Genomic DNA, 26,673 nt, shown 5'->3' on the forward strand with positions numbered 1-26,673 from the left:
CCACGAACTCAAGCTACATTCAGGACTGGTAACTATCTAGCAGCTGCAGAACATTTGATGTGTGTGTGTGTGTGTGTACATAGGTATTAGATATTAATTATTGGTCATAAATGAAATTGTGTTATAATAAACGTGACATCTTGTCTTGTCCCCTGAAACAATCCTCTGTAGTTTTGTCTGCATAACAATTTGAGGCCACAGAATTAGCTGCAGAATCTACCTCCCACACAGAACAGTGCTCCAGAATCTAAACTTTTCTAGTCCTTATGGTTGTAAAGATGGTCACGAAAATATGAATGGAATATAAATCAGTGATTTCTTCCTGGACCTTCAGCCAGCCAAAACAATAACTAAGAGAGGTGCAATCTGCCCATTTATCTCAGTGGGTTGATATGCTAGAACATGACAATTTAAACATCAACATTGTTGACTATTTCTCTGCTGACCGTTTTAGTAGAAACATCCTGCTCATTTTTTACTAAAAATTCCAGACTGCTTCCTATGCCTCCCCAGGTGCCAAACTCCACAACTTTCCTCTTCTAACGTACTAAGGCCATGTCTAGATTACAATATTATGTCATCTTAATTTACGTCAGCATACAATCATTAGAGTTACTAAATTGCTTGTGTGTGTGCACACGGCTCCTTGTGTCGGCAGTGCATGTTCTCGTCAGGAGCACTTTTATCGATTGTATTGTCAGTATAGGGCATTGTGGGATAGCTCCTGAAAGTCAGTAGCAGTTGATGTAATCAATGCAGCATCTACACTGACACTGCATTGACCTAATTACATCAACCATGACTCTACACTGCTCTGGGAGGTGGTGTTACTAAATCAGCGTAGGGAGACACTTGTGTCGGCCAGAGCCAAATTTAAGCAAAGACACTTCCACAGCAAGGTCAATGCAAGGCAGCTTACATTGACCTAACCCTGTAGTGTAGATCAGGCCTCAACGTCCAGCTTCATCTCTGACAACTTGCACTATGGTATTATGCAATGTAATGTCAATACAAAATCTATGATATATTGAAAACTGAAAGTGGGGGAACAGCATAATATAGACTGAATTTAATATCAGAATAAACAACCCTGGACTACTATATTACAATATTGGGCTACTGTATTATTCAGTAGCAGTCTCTATTTTCCAATTTAAATAAATCTGCTGTAAAATTAGAATATTAATGATGTTTTACTGAATGGAAATCTGCACTGGGACTCAAGGGACCTGGGTTCAACTCCTTGTTCAGGCACAGACTTCCTGTGTGATTATAGACAAGTCACTTAATCCAGTTTTTGTCTCAGTTATCCATTTGTAAAATGAGGATTATAATTTACTACATCACAGGGTTGTTATGAAGAGACAATCTATTAATAATTGAGAGGCGCTCAGATATTATAGTGACGGGGTCATATAGGTAGCTAAATCAATAGAATTTGCAGCATGCACAAAGATTTTCCAGTGACTATACATGGCCATGCTCAGGAGTAGAATGGTGAGGTTAAAGGGGGTATGATCTAAAAGATATGTGGAAGAGCCTTAAGCACAAAAGATTTGTGGTAGATGAGTTCAACAGATTAAGGATACAGCATAAGATACATGGAAACATGGCCCAGGTTACCAGACATGCTAAGGTTATTATGAAATTGCACAAGAGCACTTCCAACAGTGAAACCAGAGCAATAATAATTGACACAATACAATGTTCCAGTGACGACTTAGAAGGGAAGCCAACTCAGAATAATCATTTCCATACTCAAACTCGGCCAATAAAGAACAATAAGGGTGAGAGTGAAGAAAACCAAAGAGGAAGAAGGCAAGTTGAAGCTTGGGGTTTAGAGGGGGGTGGGATGGGGAAAGGAGGGAAGAGGCTTGAGTGGGGCACAAGTTGCTGGAATCAGGGAAACCAGGGCTTGTGTTGATTCTTCTTCTGGCCTCATTGCTGTACTAGAGAAAAGGGGTGTCTCACAGAGATCTGTCTCATCCTTGTACAATCCTGGTGTGGGACATAGGGCCAGCCTGTGCGTGGCAGAGCTTGCATGAAGTGAAGGGCCTCAACCTGTGGCCTGCTTCACTGTACATAGGGCCAGCTCTGATTGAAGCAGTGTAAACAAGGAAAAGAAGTCAATATCAAGCAGTATGACTAAAAGCAAAGCAGCTCCCTAATAACAGACTCTTGTTATCGTGACCTACACAAGTGGGGGAACGTCATCTGTTTTACGAAAAACTACATTAAAAATCAGGGCCGGCTCTAGGCACCAGCAAAGCAAGCACATGCTTGGGGTGGCACAATTCCGGGGGTGGCATTCTGGCCCTCCTTTTTTTCTTTTTTTTTTTTGCTTGGGCAGCTGCGCTCTCAGAGCTTGGGGTGACAAATTTTTTGCTTGAGGCGGCAAAAAACCTAGAGCCGGCCCTGTTAAAAATGTTTGGAGCACACAACTCAGAATGATGGGAAGATCGAATCTGATGCATCAGGGAGCATAACACATGAGAAATAACTCTGTGATACAGAAACTACATTATGGTTTATGCGGCTTACAGACACGTGCCTGAACTACTGTTATTCTGGACAGTCATACACTAATAATAATATATTTTAACTTTTTGAACCTGTGATGAAATGGAAAAAGTGCCCATCAGCACGGCAGGGATTAAGAAGAGCCTTTGGGCCCAGCTAGCCCCACCTCATGATACCTGGAGTCAATGCCAGGCCTGGAGGGGAGAGAAAAGAAGAAAGCCTGGCCCAGTTCAGGCTGACTGGTGAACGGACAGGAGCTAACTACTGCCCTATCTGAAAGGTAGCCTGCCAGCCAAGACATCATGTTCCGTCTCCCAGCCAAGGGAGACTGTGGAGGAGACCTAGGAGTTTCTGGTAACTGGGTGACTGCAGACCAGAGACAGTGTGGGCACAGGTGGTGACTTTCTTCAGTCAGCTCCACACCTGCTCCACCCTGAGGCCCTGCCCCCACTCTGCCCTTTCCCCCAAGGCAACACCATCACCCTGCCTTTTTCCACCCCTGCCCCGACTCTGCCTCTTCCCATCCCACTTCGCCCCCTCCTCCCAGCACATCCCACCCGCCGCTGAACCGTTGATTAGTGGGGCCCAACGTTATGACTACCCTGCCCAAAGGAGCCTGGGACCATGGCTGGGCACTGCCCAAGATCCATGAGAGGCAAGCCGCCCCAGCAAATTGGACAATAGGGGCCATGCCCCAAACTGAAGGGATGCTGGTAGGAAGTAGTCCAGGACAGTGGATTTAGACTCTCTACTTGGAGTGCCCCCTCCAGTGGAATGGGAGGACCTGGGTCCTCTTACCCCCACCACTTGAAAAACTAAGCGTCCAGGGAAACAAGGGGCTGAAAGTCAGGCATGCCAGCCACTAGGCTGCCTGGCCCTCCAAGCACCCTGTTACAGAACCATTCTTTCCAAAGATGCTCAAACTGCTTTACAAACTCTGGCCTTCATTATGATTATTGTGCCATAAGTACTCCTTTTCTTTTTGCAAATACAGACTAACATGGCTGCTACTCTGAAACCTGCAACAATATACTTACCTTTCACATCAAGAAGAGATCTTGCTGAAAATCTTTGCAATAGGTCCTAGCTGAAATAAAGTTGTCTTATTCTGCCATTTCTAGGTGCTCTTATTTTTTTCCATAAGTGTCATAGCAAGCTCCTAATATTATTCATTCATTTAGAGGATGAGGATCTGGTGGCTTTGCACATTTCCAAGGGAAGCAAAATGTCCCTGATGTGGTCCTGCGTCCTATTGAAAATAGAACATTTGTGTCCCTTATTTTAGAAAAGCCTCACATACTGTGACATAGCACAGATATCTGATTTCTAGTATATATGTGGTCTTGTGCCATGATATGAGTCAAACATTCTGCCTTGTAGATTTTAGCAGCTTAGGCACCTGCCCTACCGCACAGCTGGATTCCTGTCTCACTTTTCTGAGCTTTGGTTACAGTCCAAAAGCAAGAGTAGGAAGGCCCCTACTTGTAATGAGGTCTATTACCTAAACACTGGTAAAGGCATACATAGTTATGCAGCTGTATGACAATATTGGTGTTAAGTACATTGCTGCAAATCAGCAACTGCAAGCTGCACTTTACAGTTATTGGTGAGCTGCTGGGATCTCCTGCCTTCAGGGCTTGGAAGAGGTCCCCAGGCAGTGCCCGTTTGTCCCGCTAGTTGGGCCCAGTCTGGGGATTCTTTCTCCCCTGCGTGGGACTCCAGAGGCTTAGCTGGCAGAGACCTTGCACCTTAGTTCAAACTACCCGCCCCGACGGCACCAACGGCCACAGAACGCTCTGTGTGACTGACAAGTGCCTCTGCCAAAGGCTGTAGGAACGTAAAGTCGACCACGTGGCGTGCAGGAGACAGATGAATGGGAGCGTTTGATGAGCATCCCTATCTTCCAATGAGAAGACAGTTGGCGTGGTCTGTAGAATTGGGGGCGGGGTGGAGAAGCGCTGCCCAATGGAAGAGGAGCATATTTTTGAGTGAGAGGCATCTTAGCCAATGGCGAAGTAGTGGTGGGCAGGCTGTATTACGGGTGTGGGTCAGCGCTGGCCCGCAGGGTTTAGTCTGCTTTTGTCCTCCGCCCCCGGAGCATGGAGGTCCTAGGAACTCTCCCCAATGGCGGGCTCTTCTACTGGGTCGGGGTGCTGAGTGCAGTGTACTTCGTCGTGCGGGCCACCTACCGCCTGCTGGCCGGGCTCCGCGTCTGGGTGCTGGGCAGCCCGTTGGTGGTGGGCCCGGGGCTGGGCGCCTGGGCAGGTGAGTCCGCTTCTTCGGGGCTGCCCACCCTGCCCCGGAGCGGCCCGGGGCTCCTCTTCAGCGAGGGGCTTCCCCCGGGGGTCCCTTGAGGTTTCCCCGTTCCCTTCATTGGGGTCCTCCGCGCTGGGACCCCATGCGGCTGGCACTGCCCCAGGCAGCCTCCCCCAAACCCTCCCTATCCGGGGTGGGGGGCGACCTGCGCTGAGTCCCTGCCCGGAGTGGGTGGGGTGGGACCGGAGACCTACTCCTGGTCGCCACCTTTGCCCCGCATGGGGCGGGCCTGCCTGGCCTCCCCTGTTTCTTGGCGTGCTCCTGATCTGTCTCCACGCAGCCGCGGGGGATGCGTGTTTCCCTGCTGGTAGCAGGGAGCTGCTGCTGTGGGAATGTGTCAAGTGGGGGACAGGGCAAATCCAGATTAGGGTGATCCAGCAAAACTTCTCACCAGTGAACTGCTTGGGTGCATCCAAAACTACATGAAAGCTGTAATATAGCTAGGGCCGTACCTAATTCACAGTACATTCTGTTCAATTTCATGGTCATAGGATTTTAAAAATCATAAATGTCATGATTTCAGCTATTAAAATCTGTAACAGTAGGGGTCCCAACCAAAAAAGAGTTGTAGAGGGTGGGGCTTGCAAGGTTATTTTAGGGATGGGTTGCGGTACTGCTACCATTACTTCTGCTGTGCTGCTGACGATGGGGCTGCCTTCAGAGCTGGGCAGCTGGAGAGTGGCAGCTGCTGGCTGGGAGCCCAGCTCTGAAGGTGGAGCCAGCACCAGCGCAGAAGAAAAGGGTGGCATGGTATGGTATTGCCACTCTTACTTCTGCGCTGCTGCTGGCGGGGCGCTGCCTTCAGAGCTGGACGCCTGGCCACCCACTGCTGCTCACTGGCCACCAGCCGTCACTCTCCGTCTGTCCAGCTCTGAAGGCAGTGCAGCATAAGGGTGGCAATACCGCGACCTCCCTAAAACAACCTTATGATCCCTTGCAACTCCCTTTTGGGTCAGGACCCCCAGTTTGAGAAACACTGGTGTCCTCCTTGAAATCTATATAGTATAGGGTAAAAAAACACACAAGATCAGATTTTTATCGAGGCAGACCAGATTTCATGGTCTATGATGTGTTTTTCATGGCTGTGAATTTGGTAAGGCCCTAAGTATAGCTTAACCTCCCCTGCACCCCAGACACACTATGTGTTAAAATAGTTTAAAGAAAACAGTGGAAAATCAGTCTTAGATACAGGCTTATGTGTAGTCGAATCTTGAACGTGCTTCAGGGATAATCTCAGCCCCCTGAAACACAACCCATTCTGCCTCAATATCTCAGCCACATGAGCCTGCCAAGTCCCAAATTTGGGATAAGGACCTAGAATGAAGGTCCCAAGGGGAAAAAAATAATAGTAAAGTGTGTAAAGGGAAGAGGGATCTGGCTTTAGTATAAACATTTTCTGTTGATAATTCTCTGTTTTGACCGTCATAAATACATTACGGTAACGTGGTCTAGTGGACTAAATGCAAGATTGGGAGCCTAGGGGCTTTTGTTCTGATTGTGGTGCTGTGACCAATTTGATCTGTGGATTTGATAACTCCCTCAGTCCCTGTCACTATTTGTTGAACAGATAATCCCTGCATTTTGGATGTTCTAAGGAAAAAAATAAAGTTAATGAGTGTGACCTGTGGGGTCTTTGCGAAACAGCCAATGAAGTGCCAGTCATGCACCCGTTGGAACATTTCACTATTTAACTTCAGTTTATTGTTTGTAATTTCTCTTTGCCATTTTGTTCACAATTTGCACCTTGCCTGACAATTTTTGTTTCATTATAATAGTAGTGTTTTAGTAGGATTTATACTTAAAGTAAAATAGTTACTAAGGCTACATTTAGTTGATGATTATTAAGGCTGTTTTAGTCACAGTTATTTTTAGTAAAAGTCATGGACAGGTCACAGGTAGTAACCAAAAATTCATGGCCCGTGACCTGTTCACGACTTTTACTATATACCTCTAACTAAAACTTGGGCTGGGGGGCCCCGGGGTGATCTGGGCAGGTGATGGTGCATGGCCTGGGACCCTCACTGGCGCTGGAGGAAGAGGTGTGGGTGGCGGCCTGGGACCCCCTCTGGCGCTGTGGGGGAGAGGGTTGGCGAGGGTCACATGTCCCTACCTGGCTCCGCATGTCCCTGCAGGTCCTAGGGGGAGGGGTAACCTTGGGGGCTCTGCATGCTGCTCCAGCAACAAACATCGGCTTTGCAGCTCCCATTGGTCTAGGAGCTAGGAGCTGCAGGAACATGCTGGTCGGAGCTGAGAAGCCCCCCACCCTCCCCCCTCCGAGGTAAGTGTCATCCCACACCACACCCCTCTCCCACAGCCCTGAACCTCCTCTCGCACACCCAAACTGCTGCTGCTGGCCCAGGGTCTGCCCAGTCAGGGAGCCCCTGAGCCAGCACCCACCATTGCAAAAGTCACGGAAAGTCACTCTGTGACAGACATGCACCCTTAATGATTATTAATGCTAGTAAGGAATAATTCATGCTATAACAGAGTTTTGTGGATTTAAAGCTCTAAGTGAAAGCATCAGGTCTACAATGAGTAAGGACATTTGGACCAAATGTTGAACAGCAAGAAAAATATGATTGATTTAAATCCTCTTTAAAAGAGAACCGTTATTTCTCACACCACTTATGTTGATCAAGTGCGGGACCAAATTGCTTTCAGTGCCTGCAATATCCATCATATTTTCACAAGTTTGAGTTTTTTAGAAGGATGGAGGTGAGTGACATTATATACTTTTGTGTACGTATCTTTGTTATGCTGAGCTTTGTAGCTTTTCTTTAAATACAAACTGCCAATAGTGACACCGAATTCATTTGTTTGGATTCTGAATCTTTCTATTATCATAACATTGCTGTAATTGTATGCTAATAATATAGGGCAATATGGATAAATAAGAGGAGTCAAACCTAAGGAAGTGACACGGATTGGAAACAAATTCTTTTTGCAGTTCAGCTGAATGCACACAACTTGAAATTCTTATTCTTTCTTCTCTTTTTCCATTCAGCTCTCTTAACACTTATATTTTCCTCAGGAGATGGTTATTTTTATCTTTGCCCTGATGACTCTGCCTCAGTTTAAATCCCTAGTTAAAACACTAAAGTTACCATCATTTTCTCTTTTACTAGTTTGAAAAAGATTCATTTTTGTGATGCTTTCTACTATTGATTCCAGCACAGATGTTTACCAGTAGGTCCTAATACAAAAGTATGCTTTCAAAGGTTAGCTTACCTTGGGCAATTTGGATTTAACAAATTTCTTGGAGTTCAGTGAACAGTAAAAGTGCAGTGCAGTACATCTCTAATGCATAGCACTTGTGTCTAGGTTTCCTTAAGAATTGTTTAAGAGGAAACTTACCAGGTTGGTTGCGTATTATTGTTCATGCTGTTAGCAGAAGCTGTATTACTCATTTCCAGAAGTGCATGTAATAAGTGCTTTCTGGAAAAGAAGACATGGGGCTAGAGCCACAAATGGACTTGGGCAATGCAATTCAGTGTTTGGGTGCCTAATTTAGGCACATTGCCACCCAGTGGCAATCCACAGCTCTGAGTTAGGTGCCTAGGCTCCCTATACAATGTTGGGGAGATTAAGGTGCCTAAGAATGGGATCCACAAAAGCGAGTATGCTGAGCAGGGAGCCACCTAAGATTGTCCACAGGAAATACAGAGAAAAGGGATGGTCTCAAGCCCTGTTCCTCAAATGGACTTAGGAACCTTCCTTGGCTCAGGACTCACATCTGTGAACCCTCTCCTGGAGTTAGGTGCCTAATCCCTTTAAATATTCATTGAGCAAAGAGAGAGTGAGCATTACTTTATAGCCTAGTTAGGTCATTCAGCTGAGTTAGGGCATTTACGAGTTGGGGCATTCATCTGAGAGGTGGAAGACGCAGGGTCCAGTCTCCCTACTTGAGTGCATACTTAATTATTAATACACAGTGGAACAGCTTCACTAGGAGAGCTTGAGATCCACCCCTTTAGCCTAATGGTTAGGGCATTCTCCTGGGTGTGGTGCAGACCCGAGTTCAAGTCCCTTTTCCACATTAGGCAGAAGAGGAAATTGAACCTGCATCCCCTCATCCTGGGTCTCTAACCACTGGGATAGAAGGGGGCACCTCCTCATCCTCTAGCTGTTTTGTGTTGGTTTTGGTATCCTACGAAAATACCTACCAGACGAGGTCCTGCAGCAAGATAGATGGGGAAGTGCTTAGTTACAAGATCCTGCCTAAGCCGTGAGCTAGGTGCTTAGACTAAGGTGTCTTTCTGTGCATGTGCTCACTGGCAGTTAGACACCTATATCCTTTTCGTAGATCGAGCTCACAATCCCTACTCCAAGTCAAATTCTCAAACTAACGTTACAACTCTGGTTAAGGTTATGTTGGGATTTCTTTGTAATTCACTTTCATGTACCCTGAAAATTTCTCTTTTTGGGCTGACAATTTCCATACTTTATCACAGCCATGAAATGCTACACACTGTAAACAATAAGTGGTATTCCTGGACACTACTAAAAACTATTTTCAAGAAGTACAGGCAAAATATTTGAGTTGAGCAAAATTTCTTGTTCAGGACTTGTCTTGTTTGAGTACCATGTTGTGAAAATATATACTCTTAACTGATTCACAAGTTTAGTAGAGACACCTCTAGTTGCATTGACTCATCAGTAAAACTGCAATCTTGATGCACATATGTTGCAATATTGTGTTTCTGCCAACTTTCAATCCGTGACAAACAGTGATTAGGAAACATTAACCCCCCTGCCTGCCCCCCCCCCCCAAAGTAATGCATGTGAACTTTGAAATCTAGTTGCACAGAACTAGGTATGATTAGAGTATAGATTAATCATGACAGGAATTATTTTATTGCAGTTACGTTTTAACTTTTGGTGGAGTTGGAGAAATTAAATTACTATTGTTACAGGTAGAATGCGGGAGAGGGTGCAGGATCTGGGCTGGGGCCGAGGGGTTTGGAGTGTGGGAGGGGGCTCCGGGCTGAGCCTGGGGCAGGAGTTTGGGGTGCAGGAGTGAGGGGTTCAAGCTCTAGGAGGGAGTTTGGGTGCTGGGGTCATATGGTCACACTGCACCTAATCTCATAGAATCCACTGAACATTTCATGAGTTTTACTTTTTATTAGTGTAACTTACGGTTTATAGATCCAAAATTCTTCAAGGATTGTCACAAATCAGTGTAACATTCTCAACTGTGGGGTGTGCATTGGCTGAGCCTGGGGCAGTGGGTTGGGGTGAAGGAGTGAGGGGTGTAAGCTCTGGGAGGGAGTTTGGGTGCAGGAGGGGGCTGGGGCAGGAGGTTGGGGTGTAGGAGTGGGTGCGAAGGGCAGGCTCTGGCTGGGAGGCGCTTTCCCCCCCACTGCTCCCGAAAGTGGCTGGCTGCTGGCACGTCTCTGTGGCCCCTGGGGAGGGGAGGGGAGGAGGCAGCAGGTCTCTGGGTGCTGCCTGTGCCCACAAGCGCTGCTCCCGCAGCTCCCATTGGGCCCTGGGCTGTTTCTGGGCAGGCCCCGCCCTTGTGCTGTGTCAGGGTCAGGTGCAGCCTTACTCTGAATCTGGGGCGGGGGCTGCAGGATGATCTCTTACCTCCATGCAGCCAGAGACCTGTGCTTTCCACTGCCATACTGGAGCCTCCACATTTATTTATCGACAAATGTGCAGAATTTTTGATTTTTTGGTGCAGAATTCTCTCAGCAGTAACTCAGCAGAGTTCAAGTTCAGAGCCTCTGTTTTCTTCTAAAGCCAGGAAGAGCTGGAAAAATCAGAATAAACCATTTAGACTATTCACTTCACTACTGTTCTAAGCTCTTTGGTGCAGTTTCTTGCACTTATTCAGTCTCCTTTTAAGTGTTCCGAGCAATAGGACTTATAATACTTTCTTTGGAAACTTATTTCACAGTCTGATAGGAAAAATTTGGATATTAGTCTAACACCCTAACTTCCAATTTTATTTATCTCACTATACCCCGGGAGAAGGGTATCAAGGCATCTTGTAGAGTGGAAATAAAACTGCAGACTATAGTGAGAAAAATTTGTATGGCTGTACAGACTTTACATAAAAATTAAAGTTTTCTATTTCAAAAGGATTTCCTCTTGATTAGTTTTAGAGCAACTTTTTTTATCAAGATTTTGATTTCAGAAGATAAGACCATTGAACTATAACCCATTTACAAAATGGAAAGATTACCGTAATTGCCTTGTTTGCAAGAAGAATAGGAACACTTTTGAGTTGCCAAATCGCTTTTGTGAGATTCCTTTGTAGCTCTTTGCAGTCTGCTTTGGACTTAATTATCTTGAGTAATTTAGTATCATCTGCAAACTTTGCCATCTCACTGTTTACCCCTTTTCCCAGATCATTTATGAATATGTTCAATAGCGCTGGTCCCAGTACAGATCCCTGGAGGATCCTGTTTACCCCCTTCCCTATAATAGCTGACCAGAAGACTGAGCGCTGAAGAGTTTGCAAATTCTCCATGTCATTTCAAGTATTGCATTTTTCCATCTTGTTTTTTTGTTGTATTAGCTCGTCTCTTTATTCTCACATACTGGTCTCTCTTTATTTTCAGCATGTGAGTGTGAAAGTGTGGCTGTATGCGAACACCCATAAATCCCATAAAGGGAAGACACCAGAAAAAAGTTCTGCACTTTAAACAGCCCGAAATATTGTCCCATTAAAAACTAATTAAAATGCTCTGTTTTTAAAAGTTGAGATATTTAGAGATACTCATTGTAATGACTAGTGAATGAGAATTGTTACATTTCTGCTTATAATGTTGAAGTCTGTCATATACAGTAGAACCTCAGAGATACGAATACCAGAGTTATAGACTGACCAGTCAACTGGACACCATGTGAAACTGGAAGTAACCAATCAGGCAGCAGCGGACACATACACAAAAGCAAATACTGTACTGTGTCTGTATTGCATCTTAAAGGTAGGCACATTTGAGCTGCCTGTCCTCCACCCCCATGCATGGGGCAGCCACTTAGAGCTAGGAGGTGAAGACGCTGGCGCTGCCAGCCCAAGGCAGCCCGAGCGGCAGACAGCGAGGAAGCACATGGGTCTGTGCCTCTTTCAACTCTCCTACCCCGGCCAGGAGGGGGACACACTGTTTTCACACACCCCTCCGCTGCCCAGGAGGGAGATCCCGGGAAAGAAGCTGCTTGAAAGGAGGCTGCCAGCCAACTGCTGCTGGAGCCTGAACTGTACTTTGGTCAGAATTACGAACATTTCAGAGTTATGGACAACCTCCTTTCCCAAGATGTCCGTAACTCTGAGGTTCTACTGTAGGTGTGGATGCTAGCACTGCACATTAAGGTTGCCCAACACTTCCCGTTATTAGGCACTTTCTTCAGCTATTTATAACCTTGCCAATTTACAAAAAGAAAAGGAGTACTTGTGGCACCTTAGAGACTAACCAATTTATTTGAGCATGAGCTTTCGTGAGCTACAGCTCACTTCATCGGATGCATAGTCTGCTGCAGTTTCCACGGTATGCATCCGATGAAGTGAGCTGTAGCTCACGAAAGCTCATGCTCAAATAAATTGGTTAGTCTCTAAGGTGCCACAAGTACTCCTTTTCTTTTTGCGAATACAGACTAACACGGCTGTTACTCTGAAACTTGCCAATTTAACCATTCAAGCTGAAATTTTTCAAGTACATTGGCCAAAGCGGACAGTCTTTACGCAAAAGAATAAATGGACACAAATCTGACATCACAAATCATAACATTCAAAAACCAGTCAGAGAATCCGTCAGTCTCTCTAGTCACTCAATAACAGGCCTCAAAGTGGCAATTCTTCAACAAAAAAACTTCAAAATAGACTCCAACATGAAGCTGCAGAACTGGAATTAATTTGCAAACTAGATACCATTAGATTAGGCCTGAATAAAGACTGGGATTGGTTGGGTCATTACAAAACCTAAACTTAATTTCCCCAAGACTAATTTCTCCCTTCTGTTACTCGCTCCTTCTTATCAACTGTCTGTAATGGGCCACTCCCTTACCACTTCAAAAGTTATTTCTCCTCCCTTGGTATCCTGCTGTTAATTGATTTATCTCGTTGGACCTGCCTAACACTTGGTAAAGCAACCCACATCCTTTTGTGTATTTATACCTGCTCCTGTATTTTTTTTTTTTTTGCTGATACAGACTAACACAGCTACCACTGAAACCTGTCACCTCAGCCTGACTTATTTTAGAAAGTTTCAACCAAAAAGGAACAGTTTAGTCGTTATGGAGAATGAGGCCCGGGAGAAATGTTTTGCCTATATTAAATTCTGGCAGTCGTTTCTTTGAGAAGCTGTAGTACTCCCCCATGCGTTAGACCAGGGACTTGAAATTTGACAGGGGCATGACCTTTGTGTCAGGGATTTGTCTTTTGCCTTCCCCATGAAAAACTGTTCAAATCTGGCTAATTTACATACCGTTTGAAAAAAATCTGTGAAAGTTACAGGCAGAGTGTGTCATCCCACCTGTGCAACCTTCATTTGGTCCCCTGGTGCATATGCATTGATAAAGTCTTTAATTTTGTGATCATATACTATTTTTTCCACATCAGCCTGCCTCATTCAGTGCCCAAGATAGACCTCCACTTGTGCTGAATCAAGGTGGTGTAGAAAAGAAGGCTGCTGTCTGTAGCACTCCCACTTCATTTCTTGCAGAAGTTAGAATGTATGTCGTAAATAAGGCCAGGGATTGCAACAAGAGAAAGGAGGGTCTCCGGGTTAAGACAGTTGAATGTTGCCCTGGAGAAATGGATTTTATTTCTGCCTTTGCCAGAGATTTCCTATGTGATGCTAGTCAAGTTGCTTAAATCAGATTTTTTACAGGTGGTCACTAATCGTGTTCCTCATTTTCTGGGTGCCTGATGAGACACCTGGGGTCTGATTTACAGATGTGCTGAGCACTCGCAGCTGCAACTGAAGTCAATGGAATCTGCACTTTTAATATACCAAGTGCCATGTATTGCGAAGTAGTCTGAAAAATAAGATACTAGAGCTGACAAATTTGACACCCAAAATTAGTGAATGCTTTTGACCTTAATTTCTGTGTCTCAGTTCCCCATCTGAAATTGGAATAGTAATATCCCCTCATTTCACAGGGGTGTTATGAAAATATGGGCTTGGCTACACTTGCGAGTTACAGCGCGATAAAGGAGCCCCAGGCGCACTAGCTCACTACCCGTCCACACTGGCAAGGCACGTAGAGTGCTCCGACTCCACAGCTACAGCGCTCCTGGTACTCCACCTTGGTGAGTGGAATAACGTTTGCTGCACCCTCACTGGAGTGCCGCGGTGCCAGTGTAAACGAGGTGTTGCTTTAATGTGCTCTGATCAGCCTCCGGAAATGTCCCATAATACCCTCAAGTCAACCGGTCAGCCTAAAGGCAGACTTACTGATGGAGCTGGTGAATGGAAGGAACTGGTCAGTGGTTCTCACAAGTCAAACAAAAAGAAGTGGTGGACTGACTTTTTAGAGTACCAGACCTTTTTAGTGTTAAAACTTATGGAATACTGGAGTCGTTTAAATAACCAGTAACCTTCATTGTCTGTAGAGTATTCCTTATAAGTGGGAATCAGACCCCTTCTGCTATGAGGCAAGGTCAGTCTCAACTGTCTGTCAGACAGCTTCAAAGGCTGTCCAGAAACAGCCTTCTCATGATCGATGGAAGCCTAAGTATTGTAGGCAGAGGACGACATCAGCAAACCATTTCATCTGCTAATTTGGGCTGAAAGTCTCAGATTTAAGAAAGAGACTCTAACTTTTAATCATATCCCATTCTGTGCTCATTCCTTTACCTGTTCTCCTTTGGGGATGATTTTTTTTTTTTTTGTTTATAGCATGGAAGGGAAATACTTCATAAGGATTGGATCCTGAGTTCCAGCCTAAGTGATGAATCTGAAGTTACAACAGAATGGAAATATAAATTGTGTAAGACTGTCATTCTTTATTGACATATGTCTTTACTAGATTTTAAACTAGTTTCTAGTTCATTTTGGTAGCAGTTGACAATAGTAGCAGTTGACATTTCAGGTTGGTTATACTGGACAGCAGTCTAGATCATGAATCTAACCTAGGCTACCTGATAACTTTGGAAATCTGAAATGTCCCCATCGCTAAACTACTGTAACCTGATTTACTTTTCTCAGAGGGAGATATCCAAGAACCAGGCCCAAATGCTGCAGACATTTTCTCAATAAGTGAAACAATTTTATTTAAAAAAAATTACGAAAAAACTGCAGTCATAGAATAAAGCAAAATTAGTGTGAAAGCACTGAGGTCTTGTCTACATTACAAATTCTTTGCTAGCGTAGCTATAACAGCAGAGCCCCCTAGCATAGACACGGAGTATGCTGCCAGAAGGAGGTTTTCCTACTGGCATAGCTACATCACCTCCCTGAATAACGTTAGCTGTGCCAATCGAAGAGTGCTTTTGTTGGCATAGTTGCATCTACACTGGGGGTTTTGCTGGCATAGCTATATTGGCTAAGGGGTGTGTTTTTCACACCCAAACTGGCAGCTGTGCTGAAAAAAAAAACTTTGTAGTGTAGACCAGGCCCGAGAGACTAGGTACAAATTGATCCAACTCTAATAAACAGACAAAGGCTCCAATTGTTGCATAAGATATTGCCGCTCAAACCATTAAGAAACATCTGCTCCTCTCATTTGAGATATTTCAGCAGAAAATTGTATATAGCAGTATCTTAGGAGTATAGCCTGGACAACCAAAACAGAACACAATGTATTGTGGGTCAATTAAACTGAAATGATAAAACAGCAGTAGAAGTACAATAGTAAGATAGTTACCATATGCGTAATAGGAGTACACATTGAACAGTGTTCTGGTCTTATGCTGATTAAAGTAAGCAAGCAGAGTTTAAAGGCAAGAGAAGAATGTTTAGAGTGATGCTCATTGAATAAGGGGGGATGAATTAGGGAAGTAAAATGTTAACCCGTTAACTGGTAAGACTAACCTGCCTTAAAAGTTAACCTGTAGGCCGGCCCCGCACCAGCCGGAGTGGCCCCGCCAGCCAGAGTAGCCCTGTGCTGGCCCTTTAATCGGTTAACTGTTTAAATGAAATATTTTTTAATCGTTTAAGCAGTTCACTTTTTAAACAATATTTACATCCGTAGGATGAATGCAAAAACCTGAAAATTCTGTGAGAAGTTTCTCTCTCTCACCTAGCAATATAGCTAGGTTGACCTAAGTTTTTAGGTATAGACCAGCCATTGGAGTTTGACTTCAGGAATAACTACAAAGCTGTAGACAGTGCAAGGTTTAAAGCCAGTAACAGAATATGCATAGGGCAAACTTTGTTTCTAGGGGAACACATACTTCGTAGCTTCTGTAACCTGAGCCTATTGCAGGGGCTCCTTGCATTCTCTGCCAATCCTCCCAGTCTCTTCCCTGCAGGGGCTCTGTCCCTTCCATCAAGTTTCCCCAATCTGCCCTGGGGGTTCTGTGTGCCTCCATTCCTCTTCCCATGTCTGGCACTTTGTGTGTGCCCGCATTCCTACTTCCCTGTGCCCCCTGTTCCCCCAAACCAGGGTCCCCTAATCTCCCTCTTTCAGGGGTTTCATCTGCCCCCCAGTCCCTTCGTCCACAGAAGCTAGGGGCTGTGTTTCCCATTTCTCCTGTTAGGGTCTGCCATTTCCTCCTCCCCCAATGCCAGGGCTGTGTGCGTGCTTCATTATCACGTGTCTGGGAAATAGTCATACAGTATGTCAACATGCTAAACTATTGGAAGGATGAGCAGCAGTATTATGTTTGAAGGCATTAATTGGTGCCATTAACTAATTGTTTGATCTGTAGACAATTGTGAGGTGCTTGAAGCTGGGATGGTGCTAAATAGATAGCAGGGCTCCAGGTGTTCCCCATTTTTAGCCTTTTGGAATTTGATTTTCCTGCAAATCAGTAGGAGTTCAGGCCACTGAGGCAAAGAATATTCTGTGAAAATTGGAATTGCTTGGATGTGGTATTCAAAAGTTATCACATGACAGATCCAGAAATGCCCTCAAGTTGAGTGTTGTGTGCCCTTGTAAACTTGGCCTATTATTATTATTATTATTATTATTATTTGTCATTTGTATTGTGTTTTAAAACTACTTGCTCATCAATATCCCCTGCTTAAAACCAAGTTCCGTTTTGCTTGCACTGTTTGAAAATCAACACATGTTCTGTGGGAAAACAGAATCCTGACTAACAGAGGAATTAGACTATCTTGTACTTGAAAATTGCAGGCATTTTAAATCTGTGCTGAAAAGTAAGCAAATAAAATGGCACTTTCTTACACAGATCTACCTCTTTTGTATGTGCAAGAATTGAGAAGGAAAAGCTGCCTGCACAGCTTGTTCTCTTTACTTTAGGGACAAAGTTTTTCCTACTTCTTACTCTTACTAATATTGCAGAACCAACACCGCTGTAGAAGAGAGCTCTAACCTAACTCACAAGGCAACAGAATTGTCATTTCAATTCCATCACTTTTGTTACCAGTGAAAATGTACAAATAAATAACCCAACTTGACTTTTAGGTCCCATGGTGAATTTGCCCAGCTGGCATCTTGAGAAGCCATCTCTTTCCTTGTAAGAGAAACAAGTTTTTGTAAGGATGTAATTTTCACTATGAACATGGAATTCTGCTGTATCCTTTTAACATTCTTCTGAAAACTGTAGAACCACATCAAGATCTCAATTATCTGAACTAGAAGTTTAAGAATACTAGAATATAAGTGGTCTGCCGTCCTTAAGTATAAAAACTTGAAGAACAATCACTAAAAATTGAGTTTTGCCCATGTAAGGAATACCTGTGTTTGGTATACAGTTGCCTTTTAGAAAGCAAGTTCCAATTCTAGTAAACTAATACAAATCTAGCATTGTTAATAGCAGACATAACAGTGATTGTTTAACTGTAGTTAAGAGTGCATATGCATTTCTCTGGTAACCTCCTGGTTTCAGTCACCTAACCTTCCAAAGGATATTCATCTTTGAAGGTTGAAATTTTTTAGGCTTGGTGTCTGACCAGCAATTCATTTCCCCACTATTCCCTATCCCAGGACCTATTTTCTACCAGGTCTCTTGCTCCCTTCTGTGTGAAGTATCTCACAAAGGTAGCTAATTGCTCTAACTGTGCAGGCAGCTTTTCCTTCACAATTCTTGCCTCTCTTCATATGGAGCTACAGACTCCTCTAGTTGCATCAGAACTTTATCAGAGGCTTCTTGGCTTGTTCCTTATCCTCTATAGAGGCTACTGCAGGCATCTAAGTACTTCACAGAATCTGGATGCTTAGAGAAGGAGCTATGCGTAAGCAGACAGCACCACATGATCAGTCAGTGCTCTGCACCCCATAGTTTGAGAATCACTGTCGAACTGATCTCAGACATGAAGGGTTAAATTCTGCCCAGTAATTTAGATTAACCTAGCTATGTTACTCAGGGCTGTGAAAAATTTCATGCCCTGTGTGATGTGTGCCTGGTCTGGACTTAAGGTGGCTTGTAGAGTACAGGAGCTACATGCCACAGTGAAAGCAGTCTGCGTCCACACTTGTCACTGTGGTGTGTAGACACGTGGCAGTGAAAGGTTTCTGCAGTGGGGAGAGGACCAGGAAAGGCTCTCTGGTAGGGGTGAGGCAGTAGGACACTACACTACTAAAAATAGTAGTGTAGACATGGGAGGCATTGCTTGGGTATACAGAGCTGTGTTGGGTATGTACCCTAGGGTTGAGGCATGTAGGCTACTGCTGTACTGTACTCGCCTAAGCCATGCCTCACCATCTATGCTGCTGTTTATAGCCGTGCTAGCTGGGCATGCAGTGTCTGTACTCTGCTATAGTTAAGGTTAAGAACTTTTGGCTTAAAATTCGACTTTTTTTTTAAGCACTCGAAAATATGAATGATTTTTCAGATTGCCTTGGAGTTTCCTGTGCCTGATGGGTGTTGGCAGTGTTAGTAGTGAGCCAAATTTGGAGTCGTTTGAGCAAGAAATTCCTGAGATACACCCTCCCTCACCCACATCTTTTGGGGGGGAAAAACAGCTTTTCTTAAAGTTCACAGAGTCTATTATCGTTTTTTGTCCACACCTGACTTCCAAAGTGCTAATGGTGTAATGGGACAGGAAGAGAGGGGTGAGCTGGAAATGCTGGTGGTGGTGGGGTATATCATTGCAGGGGATGGCAAGGGCCAGTCCACACACCCTCCCCCAGTGCCCTCCAAGTGCCCGTTTTTTGTCTCATTGGTCCAGAGCACTATTCCGGTCATTGGTCCTGCCTCCTCATCTTCCCCCTTTGGGAAGCCCATCCTTGACTTTCGTGGTCTCAACAAATATATCAGGAACATGAGTTTCCGAATGGTCACTCTATTGATTATTATTCTTCCTCCGTTTTCTGAGAGCAACTGGTTTGCTGCTCTGGACCTTCTGGACACTTACTTTCATGTGCCAATTTTGCCGAGCTGCAGAAAGTTCCCTTGATTTGTTGTGGTGGAGTGCCACTTTCAGTACAGAATGCTTCCATTTGGCCTCTCTTCTGCCTCCAACTTTTTTACCTGATGATGGTCATTGTTAACCGCATATCTCAGGAAGAAGGGAATTCACATCTTCCCGTATCTGGACGATTGGTTACTGAGGGGCAGATCCAGAGAGGAAGTTCTTGCTCACATTGACACCACAGCACCATGGCATTTGCTCGATGGTCTGGGTCTCATCCTATACACCAGGAAGTCAGCCTTGATGCTCACTCAGAAAATCTTGTTCATTGGAGTGCTATTAGATTCTATGATGGTGAAAGCACTTCTGCCAGCCGACCGCTTTCAGACAATTTGCCACCTTTGCCTCCATCTGCAGCCTTAGCCTTCCATAATAGTTTGAATGTGTCCGAGACTCTTGGGCTATGTGTCTTCCTTGCACGCATATGTTCCAGTTTGCAAGGCAGCACCTTCACCCCCTTCAAATGTGGCTCAGGCCAGTTTACCATCCTACTCTTCATTCTCTAGACTGACTGGTCTGTCTTCCTCCCCTAGTTCTGGGCTCCTTGCAGTGGTGGATGTGTCCAGAGAACATTTGCCTAGATGTTCCCTTTTTTTGGCCCTTGCCAACCAGGTCAGTTGTTATTGACACTTGCCTGATAGGTTGCGGGAGGGTGGGGGGGCACACCTGGCATGCCTGTAAGTGCAGGGGCTATGGTCAAAGCAGGAGGGCTCACTCCATAGTGATGTGCTAGAGCTTAGGGCCATCTTCAATGCATGTCATGCTTTTCAAGACCATATCAGAGATTCAGTGCTTCATATACTTCCTAACAATACCACTGAGCTGTATTATGTGAATAAACAAGGTGGCGCACACTCCAAGTTGCTTGGCCTTGGCTTCAGGCTGTGGCAGTTCTGCATTGAGGAGACCATTACTCCAATAGCTGTTCACTTTCCTGGGTTTCAGAATGATCTATGGACTATCTCAGCAGATATTTTTTCCCTGAGTCACAAGTGGTTCCTGAATACAAATATTCTCCAGGCCTCCTTTACAGATAGGAGCATCCTGACAATTGACCTGTCTCATGTAGCAAACAACAGGAAATGTCTCTTCTGTTCTTGAGTGGGCCTAGATTCCCTGTCTGATGCTTTCCATCTCAGCTGGCAGTCGGCTCTCCTGTATGCCTTTTGCTCACTCCTGATCATCCTTTAGATCATCAAGCTCAAGGTGGATAGGGCCAAGCTCATTTTCATTGCCGCAGCGTGGCAGAGACAGTGCTGGTTCTCTGACCTTCTCTCACAGTCTGTTCAACCTCCCATATCACTTGCTCCCCTTCCTGACTTACTCAGAACCAAAGCTGCATGTTGCATCCTGCACTTAGCTCCCTGTCTCTCACAGCGTGGCTGCTGCATTGCAGAATGAAAAGGAAGAGTGGTTTCAGCAGGCTGTCCAATAAGTCCTCCTTAACAGTAGAAAACCTTCCACAAGAATGGTCTGTTCAGTGAAATGGAAGCGATTTTCAGTGTGGTCATTAGTTTGCATAATCAAACCAATGCTGGCCTTTATCCAGGGCATTTTGGAGTACTTGCTGCTCCTTCAGTCGTTGGGGCTTGAGTTTAGTTCACTGAAAGTGCATCTGACAGCGATATCTGCATTTCATTCCCCCATTCAGAGAAAATCAGTCTTTTCCGTGCCATGGTAGCAAAATTCTTAAAAGGGCTGCTTCATCTACATCTTCCGGTCCAAGAGCCAGTTTCTCAGTGAGACCTTAACTCAGTCCTAGCGGCCTTTAATGGGACCTCCATTTGAGCCTCTGGCATCTTGTCCCTTTTCACTATCATGTCAGAAAACTGTGTTCCTGATAGCAGTAAAGTCCGCAAGGAGATGGAGAGAGTTGCAGGCTCTGACGGCAGCGCCTCCTAATACGCAGTTCTTCAAAGACTTCAAAGTGACTTTATGACAGCATCCAATATTTTTGTCTGAAGTGGTTTCTCAGTTTCATTTGAACCAGGCAATGTATTTACCTGTGTTCTTTCCTAAGTTGCATTCATTTCTGGAAAAGCAGCGTCTCCACACCTTAGCTAAACATTGCCTGGTATCTTTCCATCTGGACAGGACTAAACCATTTCGTGTTTCACCTTGTTTGTCCTAGACCGACTGCATGAAGGTTCAAGCAGGTCTCTTCATGGATGGTTTTCAGATGGATAACATCTTGTATCAAGACTGCATGTGAAATAGCTTTGGCTACATCCCCACAGCGAGTGCAAGCTCATTCTACAAAGGTGCAAGCAATGTCCTTGGTGTTCCTCAGTGACATTTCCGTATTGAACATTTGCAGGGCTGCTACATATGGTCATTGATACATACGTTCACAAACCATTATGCCATAACTGCATCTTCCAGGGCAAATGCAGGCTTTCGTAGAGAGGTCCTGCAATCCTTGTTTAGATAGACTCTGAGCCCTGCCTCCTGGCTGCTTGTGAGTCATCAAAGTAGAATACACGTCTGCATCTACTCGAAGAAGAAGAAACTGTTACTGTAACTGGTTCTTAGAGATGTGATGCACCCTCCATCACCTCTGCATCAAAGTCTTGTTTACAGGTGTCCGGTACGAATGGACTGAGGGAGAGTTGCGATATTGCCACTTCCTGTATGCAGGTGAGGAGCTATGGCCAAGAGGAGCAAGTGCCGCCCATCTACAGGTACTGCAAGGCAAATTTCTCTGGTTCCAGTGTGCTGAGTGCTCACACACCTAAGTGGAATACGCATTTGCATCACATCTCAAAGAACCACAGTTACAATAAGTAGCCGTTTCTTCAACTGCTGGCTCAGCAGGTGCAGAATGACTGTTGATTGTGCTTTCGGTAGATTGAAGGGACACGAGTGGCATTTACTCACTAGTTTCAATCTCATTGAGAAAAATATTCCAGTGGTTATAGCTGACTGTTCTGTTCTGCATGATACCTGTGAGGCAAAGGGGGAAAGCTGACACTAGGAAGGAGGGCAGAAATGGCACAGCTATCTGCTGACTTAGAACAGTTGGACACAAGGGCATGTGGAGATGTGATGTTGAGGAAGGCTTTGAAAGAGCAATTTAATGGTCAGCCTCAGTAGTGTTCGGTGCTGGGGAGTTCTCTGGGTATGGAGTTTTGGGTGCTGCTAAGAATTGTGCTTACTGTACATTTATGAATGACTTGTGTTTTCCTGAAGCTGTGAATTCTGTGGTGCTTGGTGTGCATTTACAAGTACTGTTTGCTTGGACTACTGCTATGCATTCTGCGATATTTGTTGTGACCTAATAAAGGTAATTTAAATCTCCAAAAATAGTACATTGAGTGGGGGCAGGGCAGAAAATCAATATACCAGGGAAAAAAAGCAAAAAGTCAACAGACGATGTTATACAAATCAAATATTTAACATAATGTAGGGTGATTTTAAATTAGAAAGGAAGTAAACATTTATGTCCCTTTAGGTGCACAGGTGTGTGTTTGTGGCTGCACATAAACACCAACCTTAGATTCTCACGGTCAGTGTATATGAAGCTGTAGTTTTCCTTCCTGTCCCCTGGTGCAGAAAGGCAGGGCACTGGTGGACTCTGATGCCATGTGTTATGTTGAGGGTGGGAACATAAGAAGCAGCCACCATGGAGTTCTCCAAAGGACCACTTTGTCTGCCTCCTCTGTGCAAACTGTTTGTCAGTGTCCACATTTCAATGGCTGGACTGTAGCTGTGCTTGCCCAGCCTCTTCTTCCCATAAGTACGTGAGATCAAATACTTCCTGTCTACACCAGGCAGGCGTGCGTCCCGTGCGTGGAGCTCAGCATGATTGGTTGGACAGTTGCATGCAAAAAGAGTGAGCTCCTAGGTGGGCAAACAGGAAAAGGCATTTCAAAAATGTGGGCTATTTTAAAGAATAGGGCAGCTTCTGGTCTCTCTGACCTCTGGGCGATGGAATTTAGAGCAGTGACCATAGCCACTGTTGCAGGGAATGGGGCATTATGAGATAGCTGCTAGAGGATTGTTTGAGTCGACAAAGGTCACAGTGTTTGCGCTCTCACTGTGTTGAATTCAGTAGGTTGTCCACAGCTCTATTCCATTTGGAGGGGTGATTTACTGTTTCACTGTAATGGAGTGCTTACATTGACCAGAGACAAATTGGAGCATAGACACATGCGCTCACAGAGTTAAGCTGATCTCACTTTGTAATGTAGACCAGGCCTCAGTTTCCCCTTAGCGCAGATGAGGATAATGATGGTTCTCTCCTTGGTAAAACTCCTTTGAGATCTACTGATGGAAAGTCTTAAATAAGAGCTAGGTGGTATTCTCATTACCTGAACACAGTAGTGTTTCTATTGCAAATGTATGTAACTACAGCTGTGTAAAAACCCTGCAAACTTTACGATTAAATCCTTGCTGGCAGTAGACTGCCTTTTTTTTTAAGAGAAACTTAGTAAAATGGTTTTTAAAAAGATTTGACTGACCTGCTTAAGACCCTCAATTTACTTTCCTTAGCAACATTCCTCTAGATTATACATAAGTATTATTGAGGGTCATGAATGGGAATGAACTTGAGCAGGCTTTCAGTTTCAGCCTTTAAATTCTTTTTTTTTTTTAAATAAATATAATACTTATTTGAAGTGCTTTTATATTTGGGCTGTACTGTTCAGATACAAGATTGAATGTTAAGCTAAATAGGGAAAATTTAATTTTCTTTATGTATCTTATTTAGGGGAGAATGAAGGCAAGGTTTCCGCCCTTAGAATCTTTCATGTTAAATTTAGGAGTATACCCTCCACCTTTTGACATAAGAGAAACCTTGGTGTTTCTCTTATGAAACTATGTGTTTAGGACCCAATCACAAGGCTTTGGTTCCAAAGTGTATTGGAAATTGCAAAGTAAGTACAGTAGGAGTCAGTAAATTACCTTGCATTTTATATGACAGTTGAAAAATGGTGCTAAGATCTGAAAACATACTTGTAGAATCATATCTTCAGATAATTACTGAGATTTTTAATGGAAAGTTATTTTTGTATAAATTATTGATAAAACCATTTTTTATGCTAAATAGAGACTGAGCTCTCTTTGGAGTACAACGGTAAAGATTGCATTGCTCTGTATTTTCAAACAATGTCATTGAAAATGGTCTTGCACAAGCTTAGTCTATTTGTGCTGGTTAATCCACTTCAATCCTGTTTGAGTTTTGGTAGTTGTCTGAGACCTGCTCCTTTACCATCTCCTTCAGAAGTTTCTCCTTGTTTTAATCTCTGAAGGGATGGGATAGAGTAATTCCTAAATATTGGCCATTGACAAAAGATGGACTCTGCAAATATAGTCAGTGAAACACTATGCAGTTTGAGACTAGAAAATTGCAGTGTCATTCTCTGATTTGGCTTTCATTACAGTTAAAATAACTAATAAACACTTCTGCTCTCAGAACTTTCATAAAACAGTACAAGCGAGTCAGGTTGAGATAATGTAAGGTTTATAACTTTAGTGCTGAGGTGCTGAAAGTGCTTATTGATTAGTGATGCATAAATTACTTGCAGTGTTTGACCAAAATCTGATATTAGTCTTGTCTTTTGGGTAGGACCCTATTCGTCATCTTCTATAAAAGAATGAGCATTGGCGGGCATAAGGGCAAAGAATCATTATGAGTACATGAGGTTTGCTAATGCTGTTGATTCTGCTTTAATACAGATAATTATTTTAATTTTTCATTGCTGATAATATTCTTGAGACAAAATGGTTGAGATAGTATCTTTTATTGGCCCAATTTCTGATGGTAAGAGAGACAAGCTTTTGAGCCTGCACAGAGCTCTTCTTCACCTCTGGGAAATTTACATAGGCTTGGTCTATCCTACCAACTTATGTTGTGTTTATGGAAAATCCACAGCCCTGAGCAACGTAGTTACACCGACGTGGAAACTCTCCCATTGGCGTGGGTAGCATCTTCACTAAGCACTGCTGTAGTGCAACTGCACTGATGGAGTGCTGTAAGCCCTCAGAGTGTCACAGCTAACTACAAGGTGGAACAGATTGTTTAGCATAAGTAATTAACACACATTTCAAAGGACTATTCAAGGTGAAGTGGCCTGTTAACATCCCTCCAGTAACAAGGAAGAGGGGAGGAAGTGGCTGAGGGGTTTGTTAGGCCTTGTCTGTACTAGATTTTTGTTGACAAAAGTTATGTCGCCACTCAAAAAGTGCTATAATAAAAATCGGTATTGCATATTCACACTCCATCTGTCAGCAGAGCGCGTCCACACTTGGGGCACTAACGTTGACCATGTGAGCGGTGCACTGTGGGTACCTATCCCACAGTCCAGCTCGATACCATCTGCTGCTAGGTCTTGTGGGAAGATGGAGCAGGTGCGGTGAGTCTTAAGACCGGGCTCAATGTCCTCTGCATTGCTTTCAGCTTTCTTTTGTAGCATTTTTCAATGGCCCTTCTTTTGCTGTGTATCCTGGCATCTTTGAGAGAAGGGATGATTCTTGCGCTGCTCTCCTATGCTCTGATAACTGTCATGAGGACATTGTGGATGCCAGTGCAGCTAATCATGAAGTTTTTCTAACTGAAGAAGACTCCCAGTTGCCGGATATGCTGTGTGATATGTATAAGAGCAACTTGAGATTGCTTTTGGCATTCATGGAACAGCTGCAGACGGTGGACTGTCGCTTTTGGGCTTGGGAAACAAGCACTGAATGGTGGGATCATATTGTCATGCAGGTGTGGGATGAAGAGCAATGGCTACAGAACTTTTGGATGCGGAAAGCCACCTTCCTGGAACTGTGTGCGGAGCTCACTCCATACTGCGGTGCAAGGACACCAGAATGAGAGCTGCCCTATTGGTAGAGCAGCATGTGGCAATCACTGGTTGGTCGCGAATCAATTTGGAGTTGAGAAGTCGACCGTTGGTGCTGCGTTAATGCAAGTGTGCAGGGCAATTAATAGCATCCTGCTACGAAGGTTGTGACTCTGGGGAAATGTGCATGAAATAGTGGATGGCTTTGCAGAAAAGGGTTTCCCGAACTGTGGAGGGGACATAGATGGCACACACATTCCAATTTTTGCACCAGACCACCTTGTGACGGAGTACATCAATAGGAGGGGTACTTTTCCATGGTGTTGCAGGCGCTTGTGGGTCACTGTGAGCATTTCATTGACATCAACGCAGGGTGGTCTGGGAAGGTGCATGACACATACATCTTCAGGAATACCGGCCTGTACAGAAAGCTACAAGCGGGGACTTTCTTTCCAGACCAGATGATTATAGTGGGGGGATGTTGAAATGCCCAGGGTGATCCTGGGAGACTCGACATACCTCTTATAGCCGTGGGTCATAAATCCTTACCCAAGAAACCTGGACAGCAGTAA

At 44.4% G+C, this 26,673-nt stretch overlaps 1 protein-coding gene across 1 annotated transcript in view; it reads left to right on the plus strand.

The window, feature by feature from the left end:
- The first annotated feature begins 4,577 nt into the window (after positions 1–4,577).
- The window catches only part of HSD17B12 (hydroxysteroid 17-beta dehydrogenase 12), a 151,020-nt gene continuing 128,924 nt past the window's right edge, over positions 4,578–26,673 (plus strand). The window contains exon 1 of the mRNA XM_077818566.1: positions 4,578–4,785. Within this exon, the coding sequence (XP_077674692.1) occupies positions 4,620–4,785 (166 nt within the window). The 5' untranslated portion in view covers positions 4,578–4,619. The remainder of the gene's footprint in view (positions 4,786–26,673) is intronic.

This window comes from Eretmochelys imbricata, chromosome 6, assembly GCF_965152235.1.
Source record: "Eretmochelys imbricata isolate rEreImb1 chromosome 6, rEreImb1.hap1, whole genome shotgun sequence".
Lineage (NCBI taxonomy): Eukaryota > Metazoa > Chordata > Testudines > Cheloniidae > Eretmochelys > Eretmochelys imbricata.